Source organism: Microcaecilia unicolor, chromosome 3 (assembly GCF_901765095.1).
Source record: "Microcaecilia unicolor chromosome 3, aMicUni1.1, whole genome shotgun sequence".
Classification (NCBI taxonomy): Eukaryota; Metazoa; Chordata; class Amphibia; order Gymnophiona; family Siphonopidae; genus Microcaecilia; species Microcaecilia unicolor.
This window is the reverse complement of record NC_044033.1, coordinates 27,400,432-27,421,034: the sequence shown is the minus strand read 5'-3', so window position 1 is coordinate 27,421,034 and position 20,603 is coordinate 27,400,432. Positions and strand designations below refer to the sequence as shown.

The following is a 20,603-nucleotide window of genomic DNA, read 5'->3' as shown; positions in this document are numbered from 1 at the left end:
GGTATTTTCAGCCCTTCCAGTTCAATGATAAGCTGTAGTAATTTACAGATGTAGTTCTTCTACTGAAGCTGAGCACTGCCTATAGTACAGCAGTAGCCTAATGGTTAGATCACTGGGCTCTGAGCCAGTGCAACCGGGTTTCAAATTCCACTGCTCTGTCTTGTGATGTTGGGTGGTTCACTTACCCCTCTCTGTCTGAAGTACGCTTTTACAGTTTGCAGATGCTAGAGGCAGCACACTGAGCTTTCTTTTCGGGGAATATTTGGAAGCCTTAGAAGTTCACATCTGTTAATACTTCTAATGTATTGTAAAATTTGTCCTTAAAAAAAAAAATCACTTTGAGGGATGCATACCAAAGTGAACTGCTGGGAGGCCCTTATAAGTTCTCCTTTCTCTCTTCTTCAGCCCCCTGACAAAACGTACTTGTATGCTTGAATTTTCCATACCACTATTCATCTTAGGTATGGTTTTCCTTCCAGGAAGGTTTTCTGGGAATATTATGTGCATGATGTTATATTTTCTATCTCAAAGTATTCACAAAGATAAGTTAAACTTCTTGTCCTCAAATGATTTCATTGACTTTCTATTCTTCAGCTCAAAGGACTATGGTTCACAAGAATTTTCTGGGAGTAATCTTATGGTCAGGTTCTTGGATGTAGGAAGATCCATATTACATCTTTCTCCTTCCTTATGAGCTTCGTCTTAGTTTCTTGGTATCAGTGGAACTTCTTTGATCTGGCTCCATTTTCCAGGAATGTCAGTACCTTGTATACTCTTTCCCATTGCAGTTGAGGTTCTTTCTGTTCATCTAATGTTTGTTTTCTCTTCTTCCAATCTGTTGTTTTTTGGAGGCGTGTTTCAAGGACAGCTTCCACTTTTGTCTCCAGTCTGAGTTCTGCATTGTACTTTGCATTCATAAGTTAATTTGGTTCCTGTGATGCCTCTAGTCTTCCTATCCTGTGGACTTGGCTTTGTTAGGTCAGAGGTTTGGCGTTGCGCCCTATTCGGGAACTGCTTTACTACACCCCACAAGTTCTGGACTGGTCTGGTTTTGATGCTAAGGAAGGAGAAAATATGTCTTACCTGAAAATTATCTTTCCTTTAGTCCTACAAGACCAGTCCAGATGCCCTCCCTAGCTGAATATTAATGAACATGCTTCCAATCTAAATTGTTCTCCTGTTTTATTGTTTCTTGGTTCAAAGTGCCTCTATTGTACATACAATTCATCTAACTTATCTCATTGAATTTTGAGACAGCTCCTGACCCAGTTGGAGAACTGTGTGTCAGCAGAATTCAATGGGGATATTCTGAAAACCCTGTCTGATTGGGAGTGCCCAGAGGACTGGGATGAAAACCTCTGCCCTAGCAGAATGGCTGAAGCTATAGCATCTTTAAGCCAACAAACAATGGCAGCTTTGGATGCCATGTTGCCCTTTTAGAGCTATCATAAAGGACAAAAAGCCCATCAGATGTGAACTCGTTTGTTAGTTCAATATAATGGATGAGAACACAGTGAACATCCAACAAATGGAGAGTCTTAAACTCCTGACCTCGATCTTCCCTAGAAACAAAAGAAATTGCCAACAGGAAAAAAGATTTGAGGGCAAGATCTTTAAGTGCTGCCATCTTCAAAGGTTCAAAGAGAGATAGACTTAAGGCATTTAATACCGTCTAGGTTCCACTGCAGAAATTACAGAGAGGATGACAAATGCTGAAGACTTCCCTAAGAAATTGGACCACATCTGGGTGAGCTTGTATAGAGGATTTCTCAACAGAAGCACCAAAACAAGACAAAGCAGCAAACTGAACTTTTAAGAAGCCTAGAGCCAAACCTCTGAAAAACCTTTCCTGGAGTAAAACTAAGATGTGGGCTAAGGAAGCCAAAAAAGGAGAAGCTCTGGTGCCAGAACACCACTATTCAAAAGTCCTCCACATCATCATGTATGCTTTAAAAGCGGAATGCTTTCAAGTTTGAAGCAGGGTACAAACAACGTGTTCTGAATATCTCTTTTTCCTCAAGCTCAACTTTTCAAGAGCCAGGTCATAAGATAAAATACTGTGGGATCCTCCATTATTACTGGTTCCTGGATCAGAAAAGCCCCTGTTCTGCAGCACAGAGAGCTGTTGATTACCTGTGGGACCACTGTGGAGCAACCATGATCACCAGATCTGGGGTAGGAGGAGATCAGTACTCTGCCCAGCATTGGGAGAGGAGGAAACAAAAAGAAGTGATGGCCAAAGTTGGAGAAGGGCATCTAGGTCTGCGGAACCTGGTTCTTTCCTTTGGAGAATCAAGAAATCTTTGCATTGTTTCTTGTTGCCATGAGATCCATCTACAGAATGCCCCAACATGTCATGATTAACTGAAAGGCTTTTGTCGATAACTCCTACTCAGATCAAGGGAGGGTCTGCTGAGATAATCCACTTGGTTGTTTGGAATTCTGGCTATATGTGCCGCCAAAAGGCAAAATAGGTCTCTTTCCACCCAACTCAGTAGAAGAGTTGCCTCCTTGGCCACTTGTATGTTCTTGGTGCCCCTTTGTCTGTTGATGTAGGCCACCGCCATCACATTATCTGAAAAAATATGTAACATCCGGTGTCAAATTGAGGGCAAGAATGTCTAGAGTGCCATTCAAACTGCTCCGAGTTCCAGACAATTGATGGACCAGGTTGCCTCTTGTTGTGTTCAAGTACCCTGTACCATCTGTTTGTTACAGTGAACTCCCCATCCGAACAGACTCACATCTGTTGTTACCATGATCCAATCCAGAGAGAAAAGATAGATTCCTCATCTGACACGGCTGCGCTTCAGGCATTAGGTGAGACTTAGCTTGAGACATATACAGAGGATGGATCTCATAACTTTGCCACTAAGGCAACCAGCGAGTAAGGACAGCATAATGAAAGGGCTGCATGTGTGCTCAGGTCCATGAATCTGGTCTACTGTTGCTGCCATGAACCCGAAAACCTACATGTAATTCCATGTTAACAAAGAATGACGTTTGAGAATACGATGCATTTAAGATTACAACGTGAGAGCTCTCTGCTCAGGTAGGGAGGCTGCTGTTGAATCTTATGCCCCCAAAATTCTGAGAGGTATTCAACTTGCTCTTGGTAAAACTTACAATCCAGTCAGTCACAAGATTAAAGAAGCTGAATAACTTTTGCTGTCACAAAGAGGCCTGAATTAGCCAGTCACCCAGGTAGGATGAACCCTAAATTTTGATTGATGCTGATATGTCAGTACTACCCACACTTCCTTGGAAAAGGTTCTGGGCACTCTGACAAAACCAAAAGGTATGCATGAAATTGAAAATGCTTAACAAGAATTGCAAATCTCAAGAATCTTTGATGTGGTGACCAAACTGGATGCAGAAATACACTTCCTTGAGATCGAATGGCATTAAGAACTTTCCAAGACAAACGGCTGCAATAACTGATCTCACCATCTGCATTCTGAAGCACTTCATTCTCAAGGCTCAGTTCACAGTTTTGAGATCCAAGACTGGCCAAAATGTGCCTTCCTTCTTGGAATCAGAAAATAAATTTGAGTATCTCTCGGTGCCCAGGTCCATGGTTTTTAGATCAGTTGAGGCAGGCTAAGCAAGCTCAAATGGTGGGTAGCTGCTTTTTGTGAGGGGACTTCATTGTAAACCACTGTAACCTCTGAGCCTGACAGCATAGTTAATTTTAATAAAGCTCAACCTAAGGAAGGAAGAACAAGCTTGGCATAAACATCTAATGATCCACATTTAACTAAATATTTAATGGCTATCAAAAAGCAACTTTATCTGCAGAGAGAGACCGTTTTAATCATTTGATTTCTACTGCTCCTTCAGTTCCTTAAAAACAAAATTCTTATACTATAAAAATTGACAACTAATTCAGCAATGCAAAAGTCAGAGGTAGGGAACTCTTGTCAAGTGTTTGCTCATGCCTTCTGTAAGGAATATTTTAATAATATTAATCTTCCTGTTGAAGATTTGAAACCAGAACTGACTGCCTGTTGGAGTGAATTCAATCCTGTATCTCCACACCAAGTAGAAAATCTATTTATAAGCTTGAATTTCATCATATGTCTTTTAGTTGATTGATCTCCTGCAATTTTGAAAACATTGTGATAAGAACTGGCTGGGACAGTAGCAAATTTACATAATAAATTCTTCAACAAAGGGTGTGCTCCAGATATTCTGAAATGGCCGGCTGTTCGTCATCTTTTAAAAAATGAGAAATTGGATGTAAATGTAACAGGGTATTATCAGCCCACATCCTCTTCTATTCCTTGCAAAAATATTTGAGAAAGCTGCTCTACCACAAATACAAGATTCTAGATGATCATAAGATTCTAGATATGTTTCAGTTTGGGTTCTGACCTATAACAAACTCTTATTTCTGTTTTGATTCGATGTAAACTGGTTTTGACCGTGGAACACAGTATCTGGTGGTTGTAATGGATATCACTGCTGCTTTTTGATACAGTTCATCAAAATTTACTGTTAAATCATATGAACGTTTTAGGTATTGATGGTAAGGTTTTGGTCTGGTTTGCTTTATTTCTCTTGCATCACTGTTTTCGTGTTCAACAAGGATCTGAATATTCTAACTGGAAAGTTCTCTTCTCTAGGATTCTGCTCTATCTGCTGTTCTTTTCAATATTTATATGATCCCCATTTGTTAATTACTGACTTGCTTAGGGGTACAGTATAGACTATACACAGACAATTTATAGGGTCCTCCTCCCCCCCCCCCCCCCCCCCGTTACTGTTACCTTTGAAGCCGCATTAAACGTTTTGTCATATATTTCCAGGTAATCAGACCTTGGATGAAGGCTTATGTCCAAAACTCAAACTTTATTCTTATCTAGACACTCTTCTACCACATTTCCATCTAAGGTGGTTTTTTTATGATTTAAAGATTCCAATTGTCTAGGAAATTCAATACCTAAGCATTTTAGTGGATTCTTCTTTGTGTCCACAATCCCAGATTAAAAGCACAATTCAGAAAGTATTTTTTTCAAATTATTTTTAGTCAGAAAATGTCAAGATTTATTGACTTCAGGAAATTTTTACAAAGGAGGGGCTAACCGGTTAGCCCAAAACAAGCAACTTCACGGGCCATTTCTGGCCAATTAAATTTTGCTGAATATCAGCCCCCGAAAGCATAATTACATCTTTGACTACTGCAATTCTTCACATTTAAGGGTCCCTGCCCACATGTTACATACTTTACAAGTGGCACAGAGTGCTGAAGCACGTCTACTTTCAGGTTTATCCAAATTTGAACGTATTTCTCCTGTACTTATGACGTTCCACTGGTTGCCTACACAAGAATCTTTGACGCAGTGGCCAAACTGGAATGTGAAAATATACTTCCTTCAGATCCAATGACATAAGATTTAAAGGTATTTACATTGATACATAGAGCTTAGGATAATGATACTCCTCTCTCAATTGCTGCCTCACTTAGGATTTATCAGCTGAAAAATTCTTACTTGATATAACATCCTTTCATCTTATTAGGCTAGAAGAGTATCGCTGTTCAATAATTTATGTGGAAGGTGCAATATTATACAACACTCTCCCTGCAGAACTCCGAATGATTGGCTCTGTCACTCGCTTTAGAGAGCAGCTCAACTCTTATTTAAGAATGCTTCTAACTTGTTAATGGAGCTAACATTATCACTGATATTCAGTTGCAATGGCGACGACTATTTTTGTGTATTTTGGAGAGCTGCTTGGATGTCATTGCCTTGTATTTTTATGATTTATTGTTTTCAATTAAATCTATATTTTTGTTTTTATAATGTTATAATTTTTTACTCCATTTTATTGTATATGCTTTTATTGTAACCTGCCTAGAATGGTAGGATAGTACAGAACAGAATTTTTTTAAACAAACATTTTGAAGTGTGACCCATACTGTTGTCATTTTGGTGGGAGCCTTGCATCAGAAAAGACTCCAACAAGGACAAGCATACTGCACAACTTGTATTCTTGACTTATGGAATCTAGGACACACTGGTTCGATATAATTCATGTCCGATCCCCTAGGAACAAGGTAAGCCTTCCTCCTACTTGATTCTCTAAGCAATGGATCCCACAGCTTCTCATTGGACCCACAAATTCTCATTGCGAAGGGCAGGATTTTCTCAAAGAATGGGTTGTCTGCTGAAGTCATCTCCATGAAAGTAACCCTGCTTGGCTGAAACCTGGATCTCTAATAAGAGCTGAACCTGCATGGCCTGTATTTGAGGCTTGTCACCTTACAGACATTACTGTAGAAATTCCCTTTGTTGAAGCTCTTAAGTCATAGAGAGCATAAGCAATATAAGACATGCATCTCTCTAGGTGAGCAGGATCCATTGAGTCTTGCAAATCCTCCTTTGGGGAAGTTTCCCTGCCTTGCTGCATCCACAATAGGGAGGATCTGGCAACAAAGGCAGTGCAAATAGCTATCTATATACTCGAAGCCGAAATATCAAAGGCTTGCTTTAACAAGGTGTTGTTTGTTTATTTATTTATTTTATTGCATTTGTATCCCACATTTTCCCACCTTTTTGCGGGCTCAGTGTGGCTTACAATAAGTTGTGAGTGATAGAAATACAGTTTGTTACTACTCGGTTATGGATTACATTGTGAGGAGTTAAGCGAGACAACTCAGAATATCATTAAGGAATATAAACAATGGAAAAGAGCAGTTAAACATTAGGGGAACAACGGGAAACTAAAAGGGGCAGTACATAACAATAAGAAAGCATAAGGCATACATTTTCTGTAAGTAGAAGTATGAGTGTAGGAGGAGAATTCAGAGTGGCTGTATTGAAGCATTGTTGAACCGTGGGTGTGGGCTTTATGTGTTTTGGTTCTTTCCGTAAGTTTTCTCAAAAAGATGGGTCTTCAATAGTTTGTGGAAGGTGGTTTGTTCATAGGTCGTTTTCAGGTTGCGCGGCAGCGAGTTCCAGAATTGCGTGCTCATGTAAGAAAAGGTTGACGCGTGCAGCGCCTTGTATTTGAAGCCTTTGCAATTAGGGAAGTGGAGGTTGAGGAAAGTTCGGGATGATCTTTTAGCATTTCTGGGTGGTAAGTCTATTAGATCAGACATGTAGGCTGGGGCTTCACCGTGAATGATTTTGTGGACTAATGTGCATGCTTTAAAAGTAATGCGTTCCTTAAGTGGGAGCCAGTGTAGCTTCTCTCGTAAGGGTTTTACACTTTCATATTTTGGTTTTCCGAAGATGAGTCTGGCTGCTGTGTTCTGGGCTGTTTGGAGTTTCCTCAGTATTTGCTCTTTGCAACCTGCGTATAGTGAGTTGCAGTAGTCCAGATGGCTGAGTACGAGGGATTGCACTAGGCTGCGAAAGATGGATCTTGGGAAGAATGGTCTTATTCTTTTCAATTTCCACATGCAGTAGAACATCTTTTTGGTTGTGTTGTTTGCATGGGTTTCGAGTGTTAGGTGGCGGTTGATAGTGACTCCAAGGATTTTTAACGTTTCTGAGATTGGAAGGTTTAGTTTTGGTGTGTACTGGGAAGTGAGTATCAGGCATTGAGTTTTTTCTGCATTTAGTTTCAAGCGAAATGCATCTGCCCAGGTGTTCATGATATGTAGACTTTGGCTAATTTCATTGAGGATCTCTTTAATGTCTTCTTTGAAAGGGATGTATATTGTTACATCATCGGCGTATATATATGGGTTGAGGTTATGATTTGATAGGAGTTTTGCCAAGGGGATCATCATTAGGTTGAAGATGGTTGGTGAGAGGGGTGATCCTTGTGGTACTCCACATTCAGGTGTCCATGCAGCAGATGTGGTTGACTTTGATGTGACTTGATATGACCGCTGGGTTAGGAATCCCTTGAACCAGTATAGGACATTTCCTCCAATGCCAAAATATTCAAGTATGTGTAATAGGATTTCGTGGTCAACCATGTCGAAGGCACTTGACATGTTAAATTGTAGGAGGAGTATATTGTTGCCGGTTGCAATCATTTGTTTAAACTTAGTCATAAGGGTAATTAATACTGTTTCTGTGCTGTGGTTCGATCGGAATCCTGATTGGGCATCATGCAGTATTGAGTGTTTGTTTAAATAGTTTGTGAGTTGTTTAGTTACCATTCCTTCGGTTATTTTGGTTATTAGTGGTATGGATGCTACTGGTCTGTAATTGGTTATTTCACTTGCGCTTTTCTTTGTATCTTTGGGTATTAGGGTGAGTAAATTTGCAGTGGGATTTGGCAAATCTTTTAAGTGTTCCGGAGATGAGGTTTTCTGATAGTAGTTCGAATTCGGTCCAAGTTCTGTCTGCTGGGTATGTTCCGTCTTCTGGGTCTAGACAGTCTAGAATTGTGGCGTAGTCAATAGGGCTGGCGGGTATTTTGGTTCATAGTTGTATAATTTTTTTCTTGCAGTGGAACCCCACAGAGGCAGTGGCTAGATCAGTTAATGTCCTCCAATCTGTCAAACCTTCAGATGAACCTGCTGGCACTGTTTTAAATTTTTCTTCATTGCCTGGGTTTTCTGGGGAGCATCAAATTTCCAGATAGCAGCATACTTTTTTGCCCCCAGAATTTGTGCTTTTATTGCACAGAGCCTGCTTACTAAGGAGGACCGAGCCCTCACAGGAGGAAAATATTGTTGCTGTGTCTGGCTCCTAGGAGATAGGAAGGATGAGCTTCTGGCTCTTATTTCTATAAGCAATTTCTGTGAGCAATACTTAACATGCTCCTCTGGGGCATCCATGTTGGCCGAGCACCAAATCGAGGCCAGTGCTGTGTTGCCGTCCTGGACCAGAGCGATGTTTGTGAGAGGCTGCACTAGTCAGGATCCAAGGAAGCATCTCCCTCATTGAACCCAAATGTGATATGCAACAATAATAAAATTATACTTTACCATCAAAGGTCTCAAGTCAGTTGCAGAGTTCTGCTTTTTATCAACAGGCAGGTTTGTAAGGACGGAAGGAGCAGGGAAGGATTTCAGACTCGGAATTAACTCAGAACCCCCCCTGCTCAACTGATATCAGGTCCTCCAACCTCATCAGGAGCTACTGAAGATTTGTTCAAGAGCGCACAGTCTGTCCATCATTGATCATTCTAAGGCTGCACAGTGCCCTTAAGAGGTGAACTGTGCAGAACTACTTTGTCTCCATCTGCTGGTAGATGGGCATAACCCACAGGCCCTGGAATGATCTGGTGTGGACGCTAAGTAAGGATAAATTATCTATTTTGTTTAGGCCTAAACTCGGTAGTGGTGGTGCAGTCACCATACTATATCCATATTCAGCACCGCTTCCTATACCGATAGCAGTACTGAATATATGTATTTAAGTGCCAGTGCTTAAATTACCGTGGTGACTGCACTGGCTGAAAGTAGACCCAATTGATTTTGGAATATTTTATTGGTAGAGAAATTATTTTCTTTTATCTATATCATTCGTATTTATTATTTATAATTTTCAAATATTACATCAAGAAAATCTTGAAACACACCAAGCATGATTATTCAAAGAAAAAGCTACACAGAAATCATAGTATAATCTGAACAATAAGCAGCTAAACTAGACCATATTATAGACCACATTTCTACCATTTATTCTGTAGTTACTTGTTTATTTTGAAGTTATGTATATTGTACTTTGGGTGCCTTGGTGATGATGGCAAGCAATAGGTTTCAAAATTACTGATCAGGGGATAACTCTTTTAATTCCAGAGTCACTTTTAATATCGACTACACAAAGACTCCAGTATTTTTTCTTTATCACAAAAACATTTTATTGTATTGCAATGCCCGCTAACCTCACTAGCACTGCTGCCTACTATTAAAACCTCACACATTCACTCCTCCGCTCACCTTGCACACCTGTATTTAATTTAAATACAAAACAGTTGATTTTACATTTTAAACTGCATACTTATACTGTTTCGCCATGCTTATACATTATATCATACTCAAATAATCAAAACTCAGTCCTGCCAGCTAAATGGTCCTTTTCCTACAAACGCCACGCCTTCCGCATGGGCGCAGTGAAAATGTTTCCACATAAATGCTGGATGACTGTTCTTCATGGACAAACTCTGTATATCCGTTAAACCTCCGTTGGCTGTTCAAATACGCCACCTCCAGTCATTAGTATGCATCACAATACAGGTGCTGTGTGCTCGGTGACTAACTCAACAGTCCACCATCTCTGTTTCGTGTTATGCCGGCTCCTCAATGCAGGACCGCATTTCACAAATCTTCCTCAGGAGGAACCACCATCAAATTTGTTCTACACCTCCAGTGGCTGCATGCCGGATTGAAACTCCCTTAGGGCTGAGCCACAGACGCCGCCCAGGAAATCAATAAATATATTAAATGTGAGCATGGTTGTTCCCTTTTAGTTTCTTAAACTTTTTAAGAACAGATGCGCTTCTCCCTCAGATTCAAAAAGATGCTTCACTTGCTTTTTTTTTTTTTAATTCATTTAACTGACATTTTTGACACCTGTTTTCCCAGGTGACTTCAGTTTCCACTAAGACCCTCCTTCCAGCAACATTTTTTGTCGAATCAGGAGTTACTAATGTAGCAGCAGGTATCTTTTCTCTCATCCAGGCCTTTAGTGCATCATTTCCACAACACATTCAAACCCTACCAGCCCTGTTAGACAGGAGACGACAGAAAGATTTCTACGTCCAGGCCGGCTCAACCATTAAGCAGGATTAGGCAATCACCAGGGGCAAGAGTTTCAAGGGGGGGGGGGGGCATCAAAGAGCAACCGCAGTCAAAGCAAAACAATAAGTCCTGACAACCACACAAACTCAAAACAAATAACAGGAGGTATTGTTATCAGGAGGAAGGGTGTCCAGCAGAGATGTCAAAAGAAGGAGAAAGGCATTGTAAGGATTAGCTATCAATATATATAAATGGCGAGTGTCGTACTCACTCGCAAATGCGCAGTAGAGACCCTCTGCCCCGCCCCCGCGTCAATACGTGATGACGGGGGCGGAAGAGAGGGTCTCTACTGCACATTTGCGAGGGACACCGCCCTCGCTAACGCTCCCCCCACCCGGAGTCGCCGCCGCCACCCACCTTCCACCCGGTCGGGCCCTCGCTCCGCTATTGAAACAGCGAGGGCACGCAGCACACAGCTCTGCTGAGCTGCCGTCGGCCTTCCTTCTTCTTCTCTGCCTGTGTCCCGCCCTCGACGGCGTTACGTCACACGAGGAGAGGGCGGGACACAGGCAGAGAAGAAGAAGGAAGGCCACGGCAGCTCAGCACAGCAGTAGAGCTGTGTGCTGCATGCCCTTGCTGTTTCAATAGCGGAGCGAGGGCCCGACCGGGTGGAAGGTGGGTGGCGACGGCTCCGGGGAGGGGGGGCGAACTCGGCAGCGGGGTGGGGGGCCTTTCAACCCCCCCCCTTCCTATACTAGCCCGTTTTCACGGGCTGAACGGCTAGTTAGATAGTAAAACAACAGAAATCCCCCCCCCCCTACACACACGAAAAACCATATAGCCTCGTAACTACAATATGCTAACAGGGAACTTTTACATGCAAATACAGATTTTTGTCAACATGCCTACACAGGAATCAACCTAGGGCTTCAAATTTTGAAGGTGCCAAATACTCAGGCCAAAGAGAAGCCTGCTCCCTTTTACTTTAGGGCCATGTGTATGTGCTGCTTCAACAGGTGCCACTATGGCCTTCCTCTATCCCTCTTTAAGGGTCCTGTTTACTAAGCCATGCTGTAGACGTGCAAACATTTTATCATGCACTAACGCTAGAGACATCCATAGGAATATAATGGGTGTCTCTATTGTGTTAGCATGTCTACAGCGCAGCTTAGTAAACAGGGCCCTTGGTGTGCTAAGACAACTCCCCCCCCCCCCCCCCCCCCGAAATCCTCAATCCTCTGGAATCCATCTGGTGTTGCCTATGAGCGTCAAAACCTTTAATACAGTCATCCTTATAACTTGACTTGAACGATTTCATTTCATAAAAATACATTTGTTTTAAGTGGATATGGAGATCGGCAGCTCTACAAAAGAAACAAATTCGGAAATTATCCATCAAATAACACAGTTTACTGTTTCCTAGCAGTGCAGACTCCTTCAAAAACTAAAACAAACTACTCATGTTTAATGGCAACATGGGACTCAATGGCTCTGAGAAGGAGAATCTAAGTGCTCGCAAAGGCATTGGGAAAAATTAGTCACTAGACACTGAGCTCAAAGTGTATCATAACGGCTAGAAAAAGGAAGAACTAGGTGAGTGGCAATGAATAGTTGTAGATATTTCTTCACTTCCCTTGCTTCCAATCTCTTTTTTAATGTATATATTTCCAACCACATTGTACAACATTGCTACAAACACCGTTTACCTAATTTGTTGCTTCCATCATTGAGGCTAGATTCTTGGGTTGATAGTTTGCTATCGTCGTCTGATCTAGTCATCGTCTGGGGACTTTTTGTACTGTTAAGAAAACAGCCAGAAGTCATACTACTTGGTTTCTGACCTTCTCCGTGTTTTTCTGCTGATGGAGTATAGGTTTTCTTCCCCTTGATTTCTGTACCACAGGTCAAACAGAAGGGAAAAAAAATGAGATGAAACGAATGTTCCCAAATTCGCCAACATCAACAAACAAAATAGGTGAACAAATAAAAGGGACCCCTCCATTAACCAATATAAAGAAGTTCAAATGTGTCTGGGTTGTCAGTGAGGCAGGGCTCCCTCTAGCGGCCTCTACAGGATAATGCAAGCCCCTTCAATATTAGAGCACCATCTAATGGCCTTTTCCTGGTTAAGCAGGTCGCTTCAGCTTCAGAGTGCCCTCTAGCTGCCACACTACGCCATGGCACTGTTTATTTTCACCACAGTGCCCACAGTTACTCCAACATTTTACTCAAACTTTCAGATTTCAGGTATTACCTGACAAAGATCTTGTATCCATTCTCAGTGAAGTTTGATGAGACCAAGACCTTGGGCAGGTTCTCCCACCCCCTATTTTCCAACATAGCTCCTAAGTCCCTCTCCCAAATTAATACATGCTTGGGTTTTACTCCCTGTGTTCCTGTTTCTAATGTATACAATTTAGAAACCAGTAGGCTTTCTTTTTAGAAGAGTGGAAGAGTGTAAGGAATTGCCTTCGAAAACATGCACGTTTAATGTTCAAAATGTTTGTGCATGGTAAGCAGGCTGATGTGTGTACTTTATGCCATCATGCACCACCACTTACACGTGTGTATAACATTTAGCTATATAACAAGCCAATCTTCAATGCACAGCACCCTGTGTCTGAAAATCAGTTGAGCCTGGGCATGCTGTGAAGTACATGCACACAGTGTTGAGGTTAAATGCTTTAACCTCAAAACTGGAAGTGTCATAGGAGAAACGTAATAGAAGAATGGAGGAGTGGCCTAGTGGTTAGGGTAGTGGACTTTGGTCCTGGGGAACTGAGTTCTATTCCCGGCACAGGCAGCTCCTTGTGACTCTGGGCAAGTCACTTAACCCTCCATCGCCTGCCGCATTGAGCCTGCCATGAGTGGGAAAGCGCAGGGTACAAATGTAACAAAAATAAAATAGATACTATTGGAGATTCTACATGGAATGTTGCTACTATTGGAGATTCTACATGGAATGTTGCTATTCCACTAGCAACATTCCATGTAGAAGGCTGCGCAGGCTTCTGTTTCTGTGAGTCTGACGTCCTGCACGTACGTACAGAAGCAGAAGCCTGCACGGCCACATTGGTGATCTGCAAGGGCCGACTTCTACATGGAATGTTGGAATAGCAACATTCCATGTAGAATCTCAAATAGTAGCAACAGTGGAGGAGTGGCCTAGTGGTTAGGGTGGTGGACTTTGGTCCTGGGGAACTGAGTTCAATTCCCAGCACAGGCAGCTCCTTGTGACTCTGGGCAAGTCTCTTAACCCTCCATTGCCTGCCATGAGTGGGAAAGCGCGGGGTACAAATGTAACAAAAAAAAAAAAGGCAGACAGTCCAGTCTAACCATTAATGTCATCTACTATCCCTTCCTCTCCCATAGAGATCCTATGCACTTGTTCCAACCTTCTTGAATTTGGGTACAGTCTTTGCTTTCACTACAAGGGCTGCAGAATCTTTGTTTGGTCTTTTTGATATGTTTTGTTCACGTGTAACATGTCCTGATTTTGTATTATTCTAAACCACACTCAGTGACGGCTGAGGCAAAACCTTGTGCCTAAGTGACAAGGGCCTAATTTGGGAGCAGGAGCAGGGGCAAACAGCAAACATGAACACAAAGCAGAAATTTAGTAGAGTGCTAGCCTTTTCCCACATGACAGAAGTACAGCTGGAACCTACCCACTCCCATCCAGCCCAGTACCAATCCCCATTAGCTAGCGGACACGGATCACTGTTTCCTCTGGAATCCAGCACAAGTACAGCAGCCCTGTAATTGCATGAATTCGAAACGCCCTGCCCCCTAGAGGCTGTGAAGGCTGCCTCTGCAGCATCCTCTTTACCACCTTACTTGGAACACTTTTTAATAAGAGCTAAATTACTACCTTGCAATTTAGACTGCAGTGCCTTTATCTCTTGAGCGTGCTTTCTGTTCATCAAGCGAAGGTTTTCATTCTCCATTTCAAGCTAAATGTAAAAATAGTAAGAATATATTCATATTTACTTATTATATATTTTTGACATTTATACCCCACATTATCCCGAACATACTTGAGTTCACTGTGGCTAACAGTAAATAAACAACAGACAAGGTTTACAAAGCCATAAACAAAATATCAAATATAGACCATTGATGGCCACTTGCAATGTAAGATACTCCATCAATGGATAGAACCCTCTCAAAGCAGGGGCATAGCCAGATCTCAGCAGGAGGGGGGGTCCAGAGCCCGAGGTGAGGGGGCACATTTTAGCCCCCCCCCCCCGGTGCCACCGACCCCCCCCCCCCCGCCATAGCCAACACCCACCCACCCCCGCCCCGCCATTGCCGACTTTGCCCCCCCCCTGCCGCAGACCCTTTCGACCCACCACCAACCTACCATCGCCTACCTTTGCTGGCGGGGAACCCCAACCCCCGCCAGCTGAGGTCCTCTTCTTCTCGCAAAAGGCTTCCTTCTGTTTTGTCAAAAACAGAAGGAAGCCTTTTGCGAGAAGAGGACTTCAGCTGGCGGGGGTTGGGGTCCCCCGCCAGCAAAGGCAGGCGATGGCGACAGCAGGTTGGCGGCGGGTCATCAGCAGGGGGGTCCAGGGCCAAATCTATGGGGGCCCAGGCCCCCCCCCCCCCCCGGCCACGTAGCTATGCCACTGTCTCAAAGAGGAGTGTTTTCAGTCATTTACGAAATACCAAGAAATCAGGCTGACCCTTGATTGCCACTGGCAGTGAATTCCACCACTTAGCACCCTAGTATCTAAAGTCACCAGAGTGAAATAATGTACTCTCTTACAATCTGGAAGATGAAGTCTAAGGTAGTCCCTAGAACCAGAGAGTTATATGCATAGGGGAATAGTTATTAAGGGCTGCATATAATTTGATGTCATGCAGACAAAAACACATAATTAAAAAATAATCCTGGCTTTTAATGAGCAACCAGTGCAGCTTGCACAATGATGGTGTGGCTCTATCAAAAAGTGATACCTTGAGGACATGCCTAGCTGCAGTACTTTGAACTGCTTGTAGCCATTTTAGGACACCCTCCTTACATCCAGCATAGATAAATATTCCTTTACATTAATGTATTTCACTTATCTTACAATTCAGAAGAACAAAAAGAACAGCCCTTAATGATCTTTTGTACTTGAGGGAGTAACCTTTACAGAGCAGCAGTTATAATCATAACCACCTTACTGGGCAGACTAGATGGGCCATTTTAGTTTTTTGTTTTTTTTTATTTACGTCAATTTATATATCGTATCTTATTGCTACTGCAAAACAGAACGGTTTACAATTTATAAAAAAAGAAGCAATACAATATGTACAGGTTGGACAAACATTAGAACTCCAGTCACTACAGGAAAGCACAGCAAAACCACAAACTAGCTACATAAGATGAAAAACAGTATAACTCATGATTTAGTATACAGGAGAGCACCGCAAATACAGGATTAAGTACATAATATAATCTACACAAACAAACAGTACAGTTTTGATTTAAAATACATTACAGATACCCATTTATAACCTTTCTTCCATTATTCTAAATTCTGTTCTACATAATTGATAAAATAGAAGGTTTTCAAAAGTTTCCGAAAATGAAAGTAAGATTTCTCAAGTCTGATCTCTTTTGGAAGGCCATTCCAAAGACGGAGACAAATAGAAAAAAGCCGAATTCCGTGTAGATTCCCATCTAGCCCTAGCGAGAGGAGGAATCACTAACCTGTTGTCTATTAGGGATCTAAGGGTTCGTGTGGCAGTGTAAGGAATAGTTAGATTTGACAGATAGTCAGGGTTTAGTGTATAAAAGCCTTATGGGTCAAAACCAAGGCTTTAAACTTAACTCTTGCTTCAACCGGAAGCCAATGCAGTTGATGTAGTAAAGGTGTTGCTCTGTCATCCCTCCGGGCCCTACAAATCATACGTGCTGCAGTATTCTGTATTCTTTGAGTGATCCCTGCATATATGATATTACAATAATCTAAGCGTGAGGTAATATAGGCAGATGTCAACGTTTTAAGGGAATCCTTACTAACTGAATTCCTAACTGAGAGACTCTCCATTTTAGGCTTCTGTGCATTGGCAGTGTCTTTTTCACATTTTGAAAGGACAGGCTACATTGCTCTCACTTTTTGTGTGTGGTGGTATAGACCACTGCACAGAAAAAAAGAGAGACCACCACCCTGACTCTGATACTGAGATTGATGACTCCTGCCTAAACAAAGCCCATGTTGGCTTCCGCCGCTTCCTCATTAAAGTTTGGCTACAAACCCACTCTCGGAGGTCCATTGTACATTTGTTGTTTGGAGTCTTTATTTACTGTCATCTATGCTAATTCTAAACCCTTGACCTATATTGCTCTACAGTAGGCATCTAAAGTGTTTTTCAGATGTCAGGAATGACCCTCTGAAATGGGCTTCTGACTGACATTCCTCACTCAAGATAATTTATTCTCACTTTCTTGGCTCTTTTCCTCACTCTCCAGGCACAGTAGAAAGAGAATAAAGTAACGTCAAGGTACATAAATCATAAAATGATCAACTGTATGAACTGATTTTTTAATTAGTTTCAGGATACTAATTATTCAACTTCTACATTCAAGAATTTTCTGCATTAACAGGTAGATTTTGATTTAAAAGATTTGGGGGAAGGAGGAGAGAATGCCTTAAGCGGGTAAGGGAAGGTGGTGGAGAAACTGTCTAGAGAGAAAAGATCCAGGTTAGGGTGAGGGAAAGAGTAGAGGAACCGACATTGATGTGGAAAGGAGGGATGACCGGAGATAGGCGGAGATGTGGTGGGGAGAGGGAGAATATTAACTAGAGATGTGTTCGGAGGAGGGAGGACAGTGGATGGATAAGGGTAGAGAGAGGAGTCTTGGTATAGGAGGGAGGATGGAAAGAGAGAGCGAGAAGGCTGGGGCCTGGGTAGAGGGACAAAGGACCTAAGAAGAGAGAGATGGAGGACTGGAGACAGAGGGAGAGAGATGGTGGGAGAGGACGGGATAAAAGTGAGAGAAAAAGATAAAGGAGAAGTTATTTAGATTGTAAGCTCTTTTGAGCAGGGACTGTCTTTTCTTCATGTTCACTTGTAAAGTGCTGCGTATGACTGGTAAGTGCTATAGAAATGATTTATAGTAGTAGTAGTAGAAAAGAGATGAAGAATGGCAGCTGCAAATTTAGAACAATGCTATATGTGCTTGCCCTTCCCCAAAGAAAGGGCCTCCGAGGTTATTGCTCTCATTATTTAAGAGCTGCTGCCTAAAGCTCAGGCAACTATCTGAGACATCAAAGTACCACCTGAACTCTGTGCTGCAGAAGTGACCCTCATCTTCAAGGGTCCGAGGCCATCATTCAAATGTCATTCGATGGAATACATGCTCCTGATAACCACAAGCTCTGAACTGACTCCCTAGTACACCAAACATGGTGCCAGGATTTTCTCAGTGACCTGCCAAGCCTCCATTTACAAACAACAATGCATGTGTTCCAGGACATCAGCCGGTATACCTGAAACTGAACATGTCCAAGACCGAGCTCATCGTCTTTCCACCAAAACCCACATCTCCTCTTCCTCCACTTTCTATCTCAGTTGATAACACCCTCATCCTCCCCGTCTCATCTGCCCGCAACCTCGGAGTCATCTTTGACTCCTCCCTCTCCTTCTCTGCGCATATCCAGCAGACTGCCAAGACCTGCCGCTTCTTCCTCTTTAACATCAGCAAAATTCGCCCTTTCCTCTCTGAACACACCACCCGAACTCTTGTCCACGCTCTCATTACCTCTTGCCTTGACTACTGCAACTTACTCCTCACTGGCCTCCCACTTAGCCATCTATCCCCCCTTCAATCTGTTCAGAACTCTGCGGCACGTCTCATATTCCGACAAAACCGTTTTACTCATATCACCCCTCTCCTCAGGTCACTTCACTAGCTTCCAATCAGATACCACATTCAATTCAAGCTTCTCCTTCTTACCTACAAATGCATTCAGTCTGCTGCCCCTCACTACCTCTCCTCCCTCATCTCCCCCTATGTTCCCGCCCATAACCTCCGTTCACAGGACAAATCCCTCCTCTCTGTACCCTTCTCCAACACCGCCAACTCCAGGCTCCGCTCATTCTGCCTCGCCTCACCCTATGCTTGGAACAACCTTCCTGAGCCCTTATGCCAAGCCCCCTCCCTGCCCATCTTCAAGTCTTTGCTTAAAACCCACCTCTTCAATGCTGCATTCGGCACCTAACTCTTACCGTTCACTAAATCCAGACTGCCCCAATTTGACCGCCCCTATCGGACTGTCCGTTCACTTGTCTCTTAGATTGTAAGCTCCTTGAGCAGGGACCGTCCCTCTATGTTAAATTGTACAGCGCTGCGTAACCCTAGTAGCGCTCTAGAAACGTTAAGTAGTAGTATACCTAAATCATACACAGCATGTTTTCTGCTTTTGAAAAAGTCTAGGGGATGAGGGGGATGACTTGAGTTTTGCCCCTTTCTATTATATCGTGATTTAGAATATAAGGTACCTCGTGTAATTTCAGTGTCACCCATTCTTTGATTTTGACTGCTTTCTCTTCTATAATTTTTGCTTCTTTCATTCTTATCTGCTTCTGAAACAACACAAAAAGAAAAACAGCACAAACATGCCAAATAAACATTCTGATATTGCTTGCATCTGCTGAGCATCAACTCAGTTTCACACAATTTCTGGGAAGCCACGGACCATGGCCTATGATGGTTTTCCACAGTTTCTCTCCCCTTTAATGCCAGGATTTGAAGACACGTTGGAAAATTACCACTGCCATCTCATTATCACATTTTTCCATTTCTGCTCCCATTGAAAAACATCCCCCAGCGCAGACTGGCCAATTTGGTTACACACACCGCTCTCGCTAGCAGAATAAAAACAAATTCAGGCAGCAAAAGGCAGCACTGGGGAGCTGCAGTGCTTCCCTCCAAGAATAATATCTCACAGAAAAACTATGATGGGTTCTTTCCAGTGCAACGTGGCTAGTCATTTTAAGTCCAACGATCAACACTGTGACCTGCTATGGTTACAACTCTAAAGGGCTCATGTACTAAGCACATTTCCCACAGACACAAAATAGGAAAATCCCTTTAGAATACTTCACAAGAAACCTGGATGGTGTCAAGATTTAAATGCAATTATTCCATTACCAGGAAAACAAAAATACGGATGGAAAATCAAGTTATTCTGTAAGATATAAATTCCAGTTTGGGAAAAGATTGAACAATAAAGATCCGACACTTGCAATTTGGATTTTATATATTACTAGTAAAAAAAGGCCTGTTTCTGAGACCAATGAAATGGGTGCTAGCATGGTTTTCATCGTAGTGTGTATGTTTGAGAGAGTGTGTGTGTGTGAGAGTGACTGTGTGAGAGAGACAGAGTGAATGTGCGACTATGTGTGACATAGAGTGAGGCTATCTGTGTGAGAGTGTGTGTGTGATAATGAGAGTGTGTGTGTGTGTGAGAAAGAATGAGAGGGTGCGGCAGGGCCCTCCCCCTCCGTCTGTCGCCCTTCCCCTCCCCTTTTTATTCCCTTCCCCCCTCCCAGCTTCAGGGTCCAGGGTCCGTCCGTCCGTCCGTCCCTCCCACCGCTATTCAGACTGCTTAATTTACTGATTCAATTAAAATAATAATAATTAAAAATCCATCTCTTGGCTAAGTAAAGTGCACAGGAATACAGTGTTAAGACCCCAATATACTCAACACAATTTCTATTAGTATTTCAGTACGTTATAGATAAATCGTTAAATTTACATAATATCACAAAGAGGATAATGTTGCTTGCCTTTTAAAATCACCCTTGAAGTCCTGTAATACTTACATCCATCTATAACGTTGTGCATATTGGCTTTGTTTTGGCTCCCTGGCTCCCTCCCACCCACGTTCAGGCTGGCTGGCTGGCTCCCTCCCTCCGACGTTCTTGCTGCCTGCCTGCTCTCTCCCTCCCTCTCTCTCAC

At 42.6% G+C, this 20,603-nt stretch overlaps 1 protein-coding gene across 1 annotated transcript in view; it reads right to left on the bottom strand.

Moving 5' to 3' along the window:
* Nucleotides 1-20,603, bottom strand: part of PLEKHH2 (pleckstrin homology, MyTH4 and FERM domain containing H2) — a 229,114-nt gene that overhangs the window by 124,351 nt on the left and 84,160 nt on the right. Inside the window, exons 5-7 of the mRNA XM_030195794.1 lie at nt 19,142-19,225; nt 14,520-14,601; nt 12,355-12,540 (exon numbers count right to left, since the gene is read on the bottom strand). Coding sequence (XP_030051654.1) covers nt 12,355-12,540; nt 14,520-14,601; nt 19,142-19,225 — 352 coding nt within the window. The remainder of the gene's footprint in view (nt 1-12,354; nt 12,541-14,519; nt 14,602-19,141; nt 19,226-20,603) is intronic.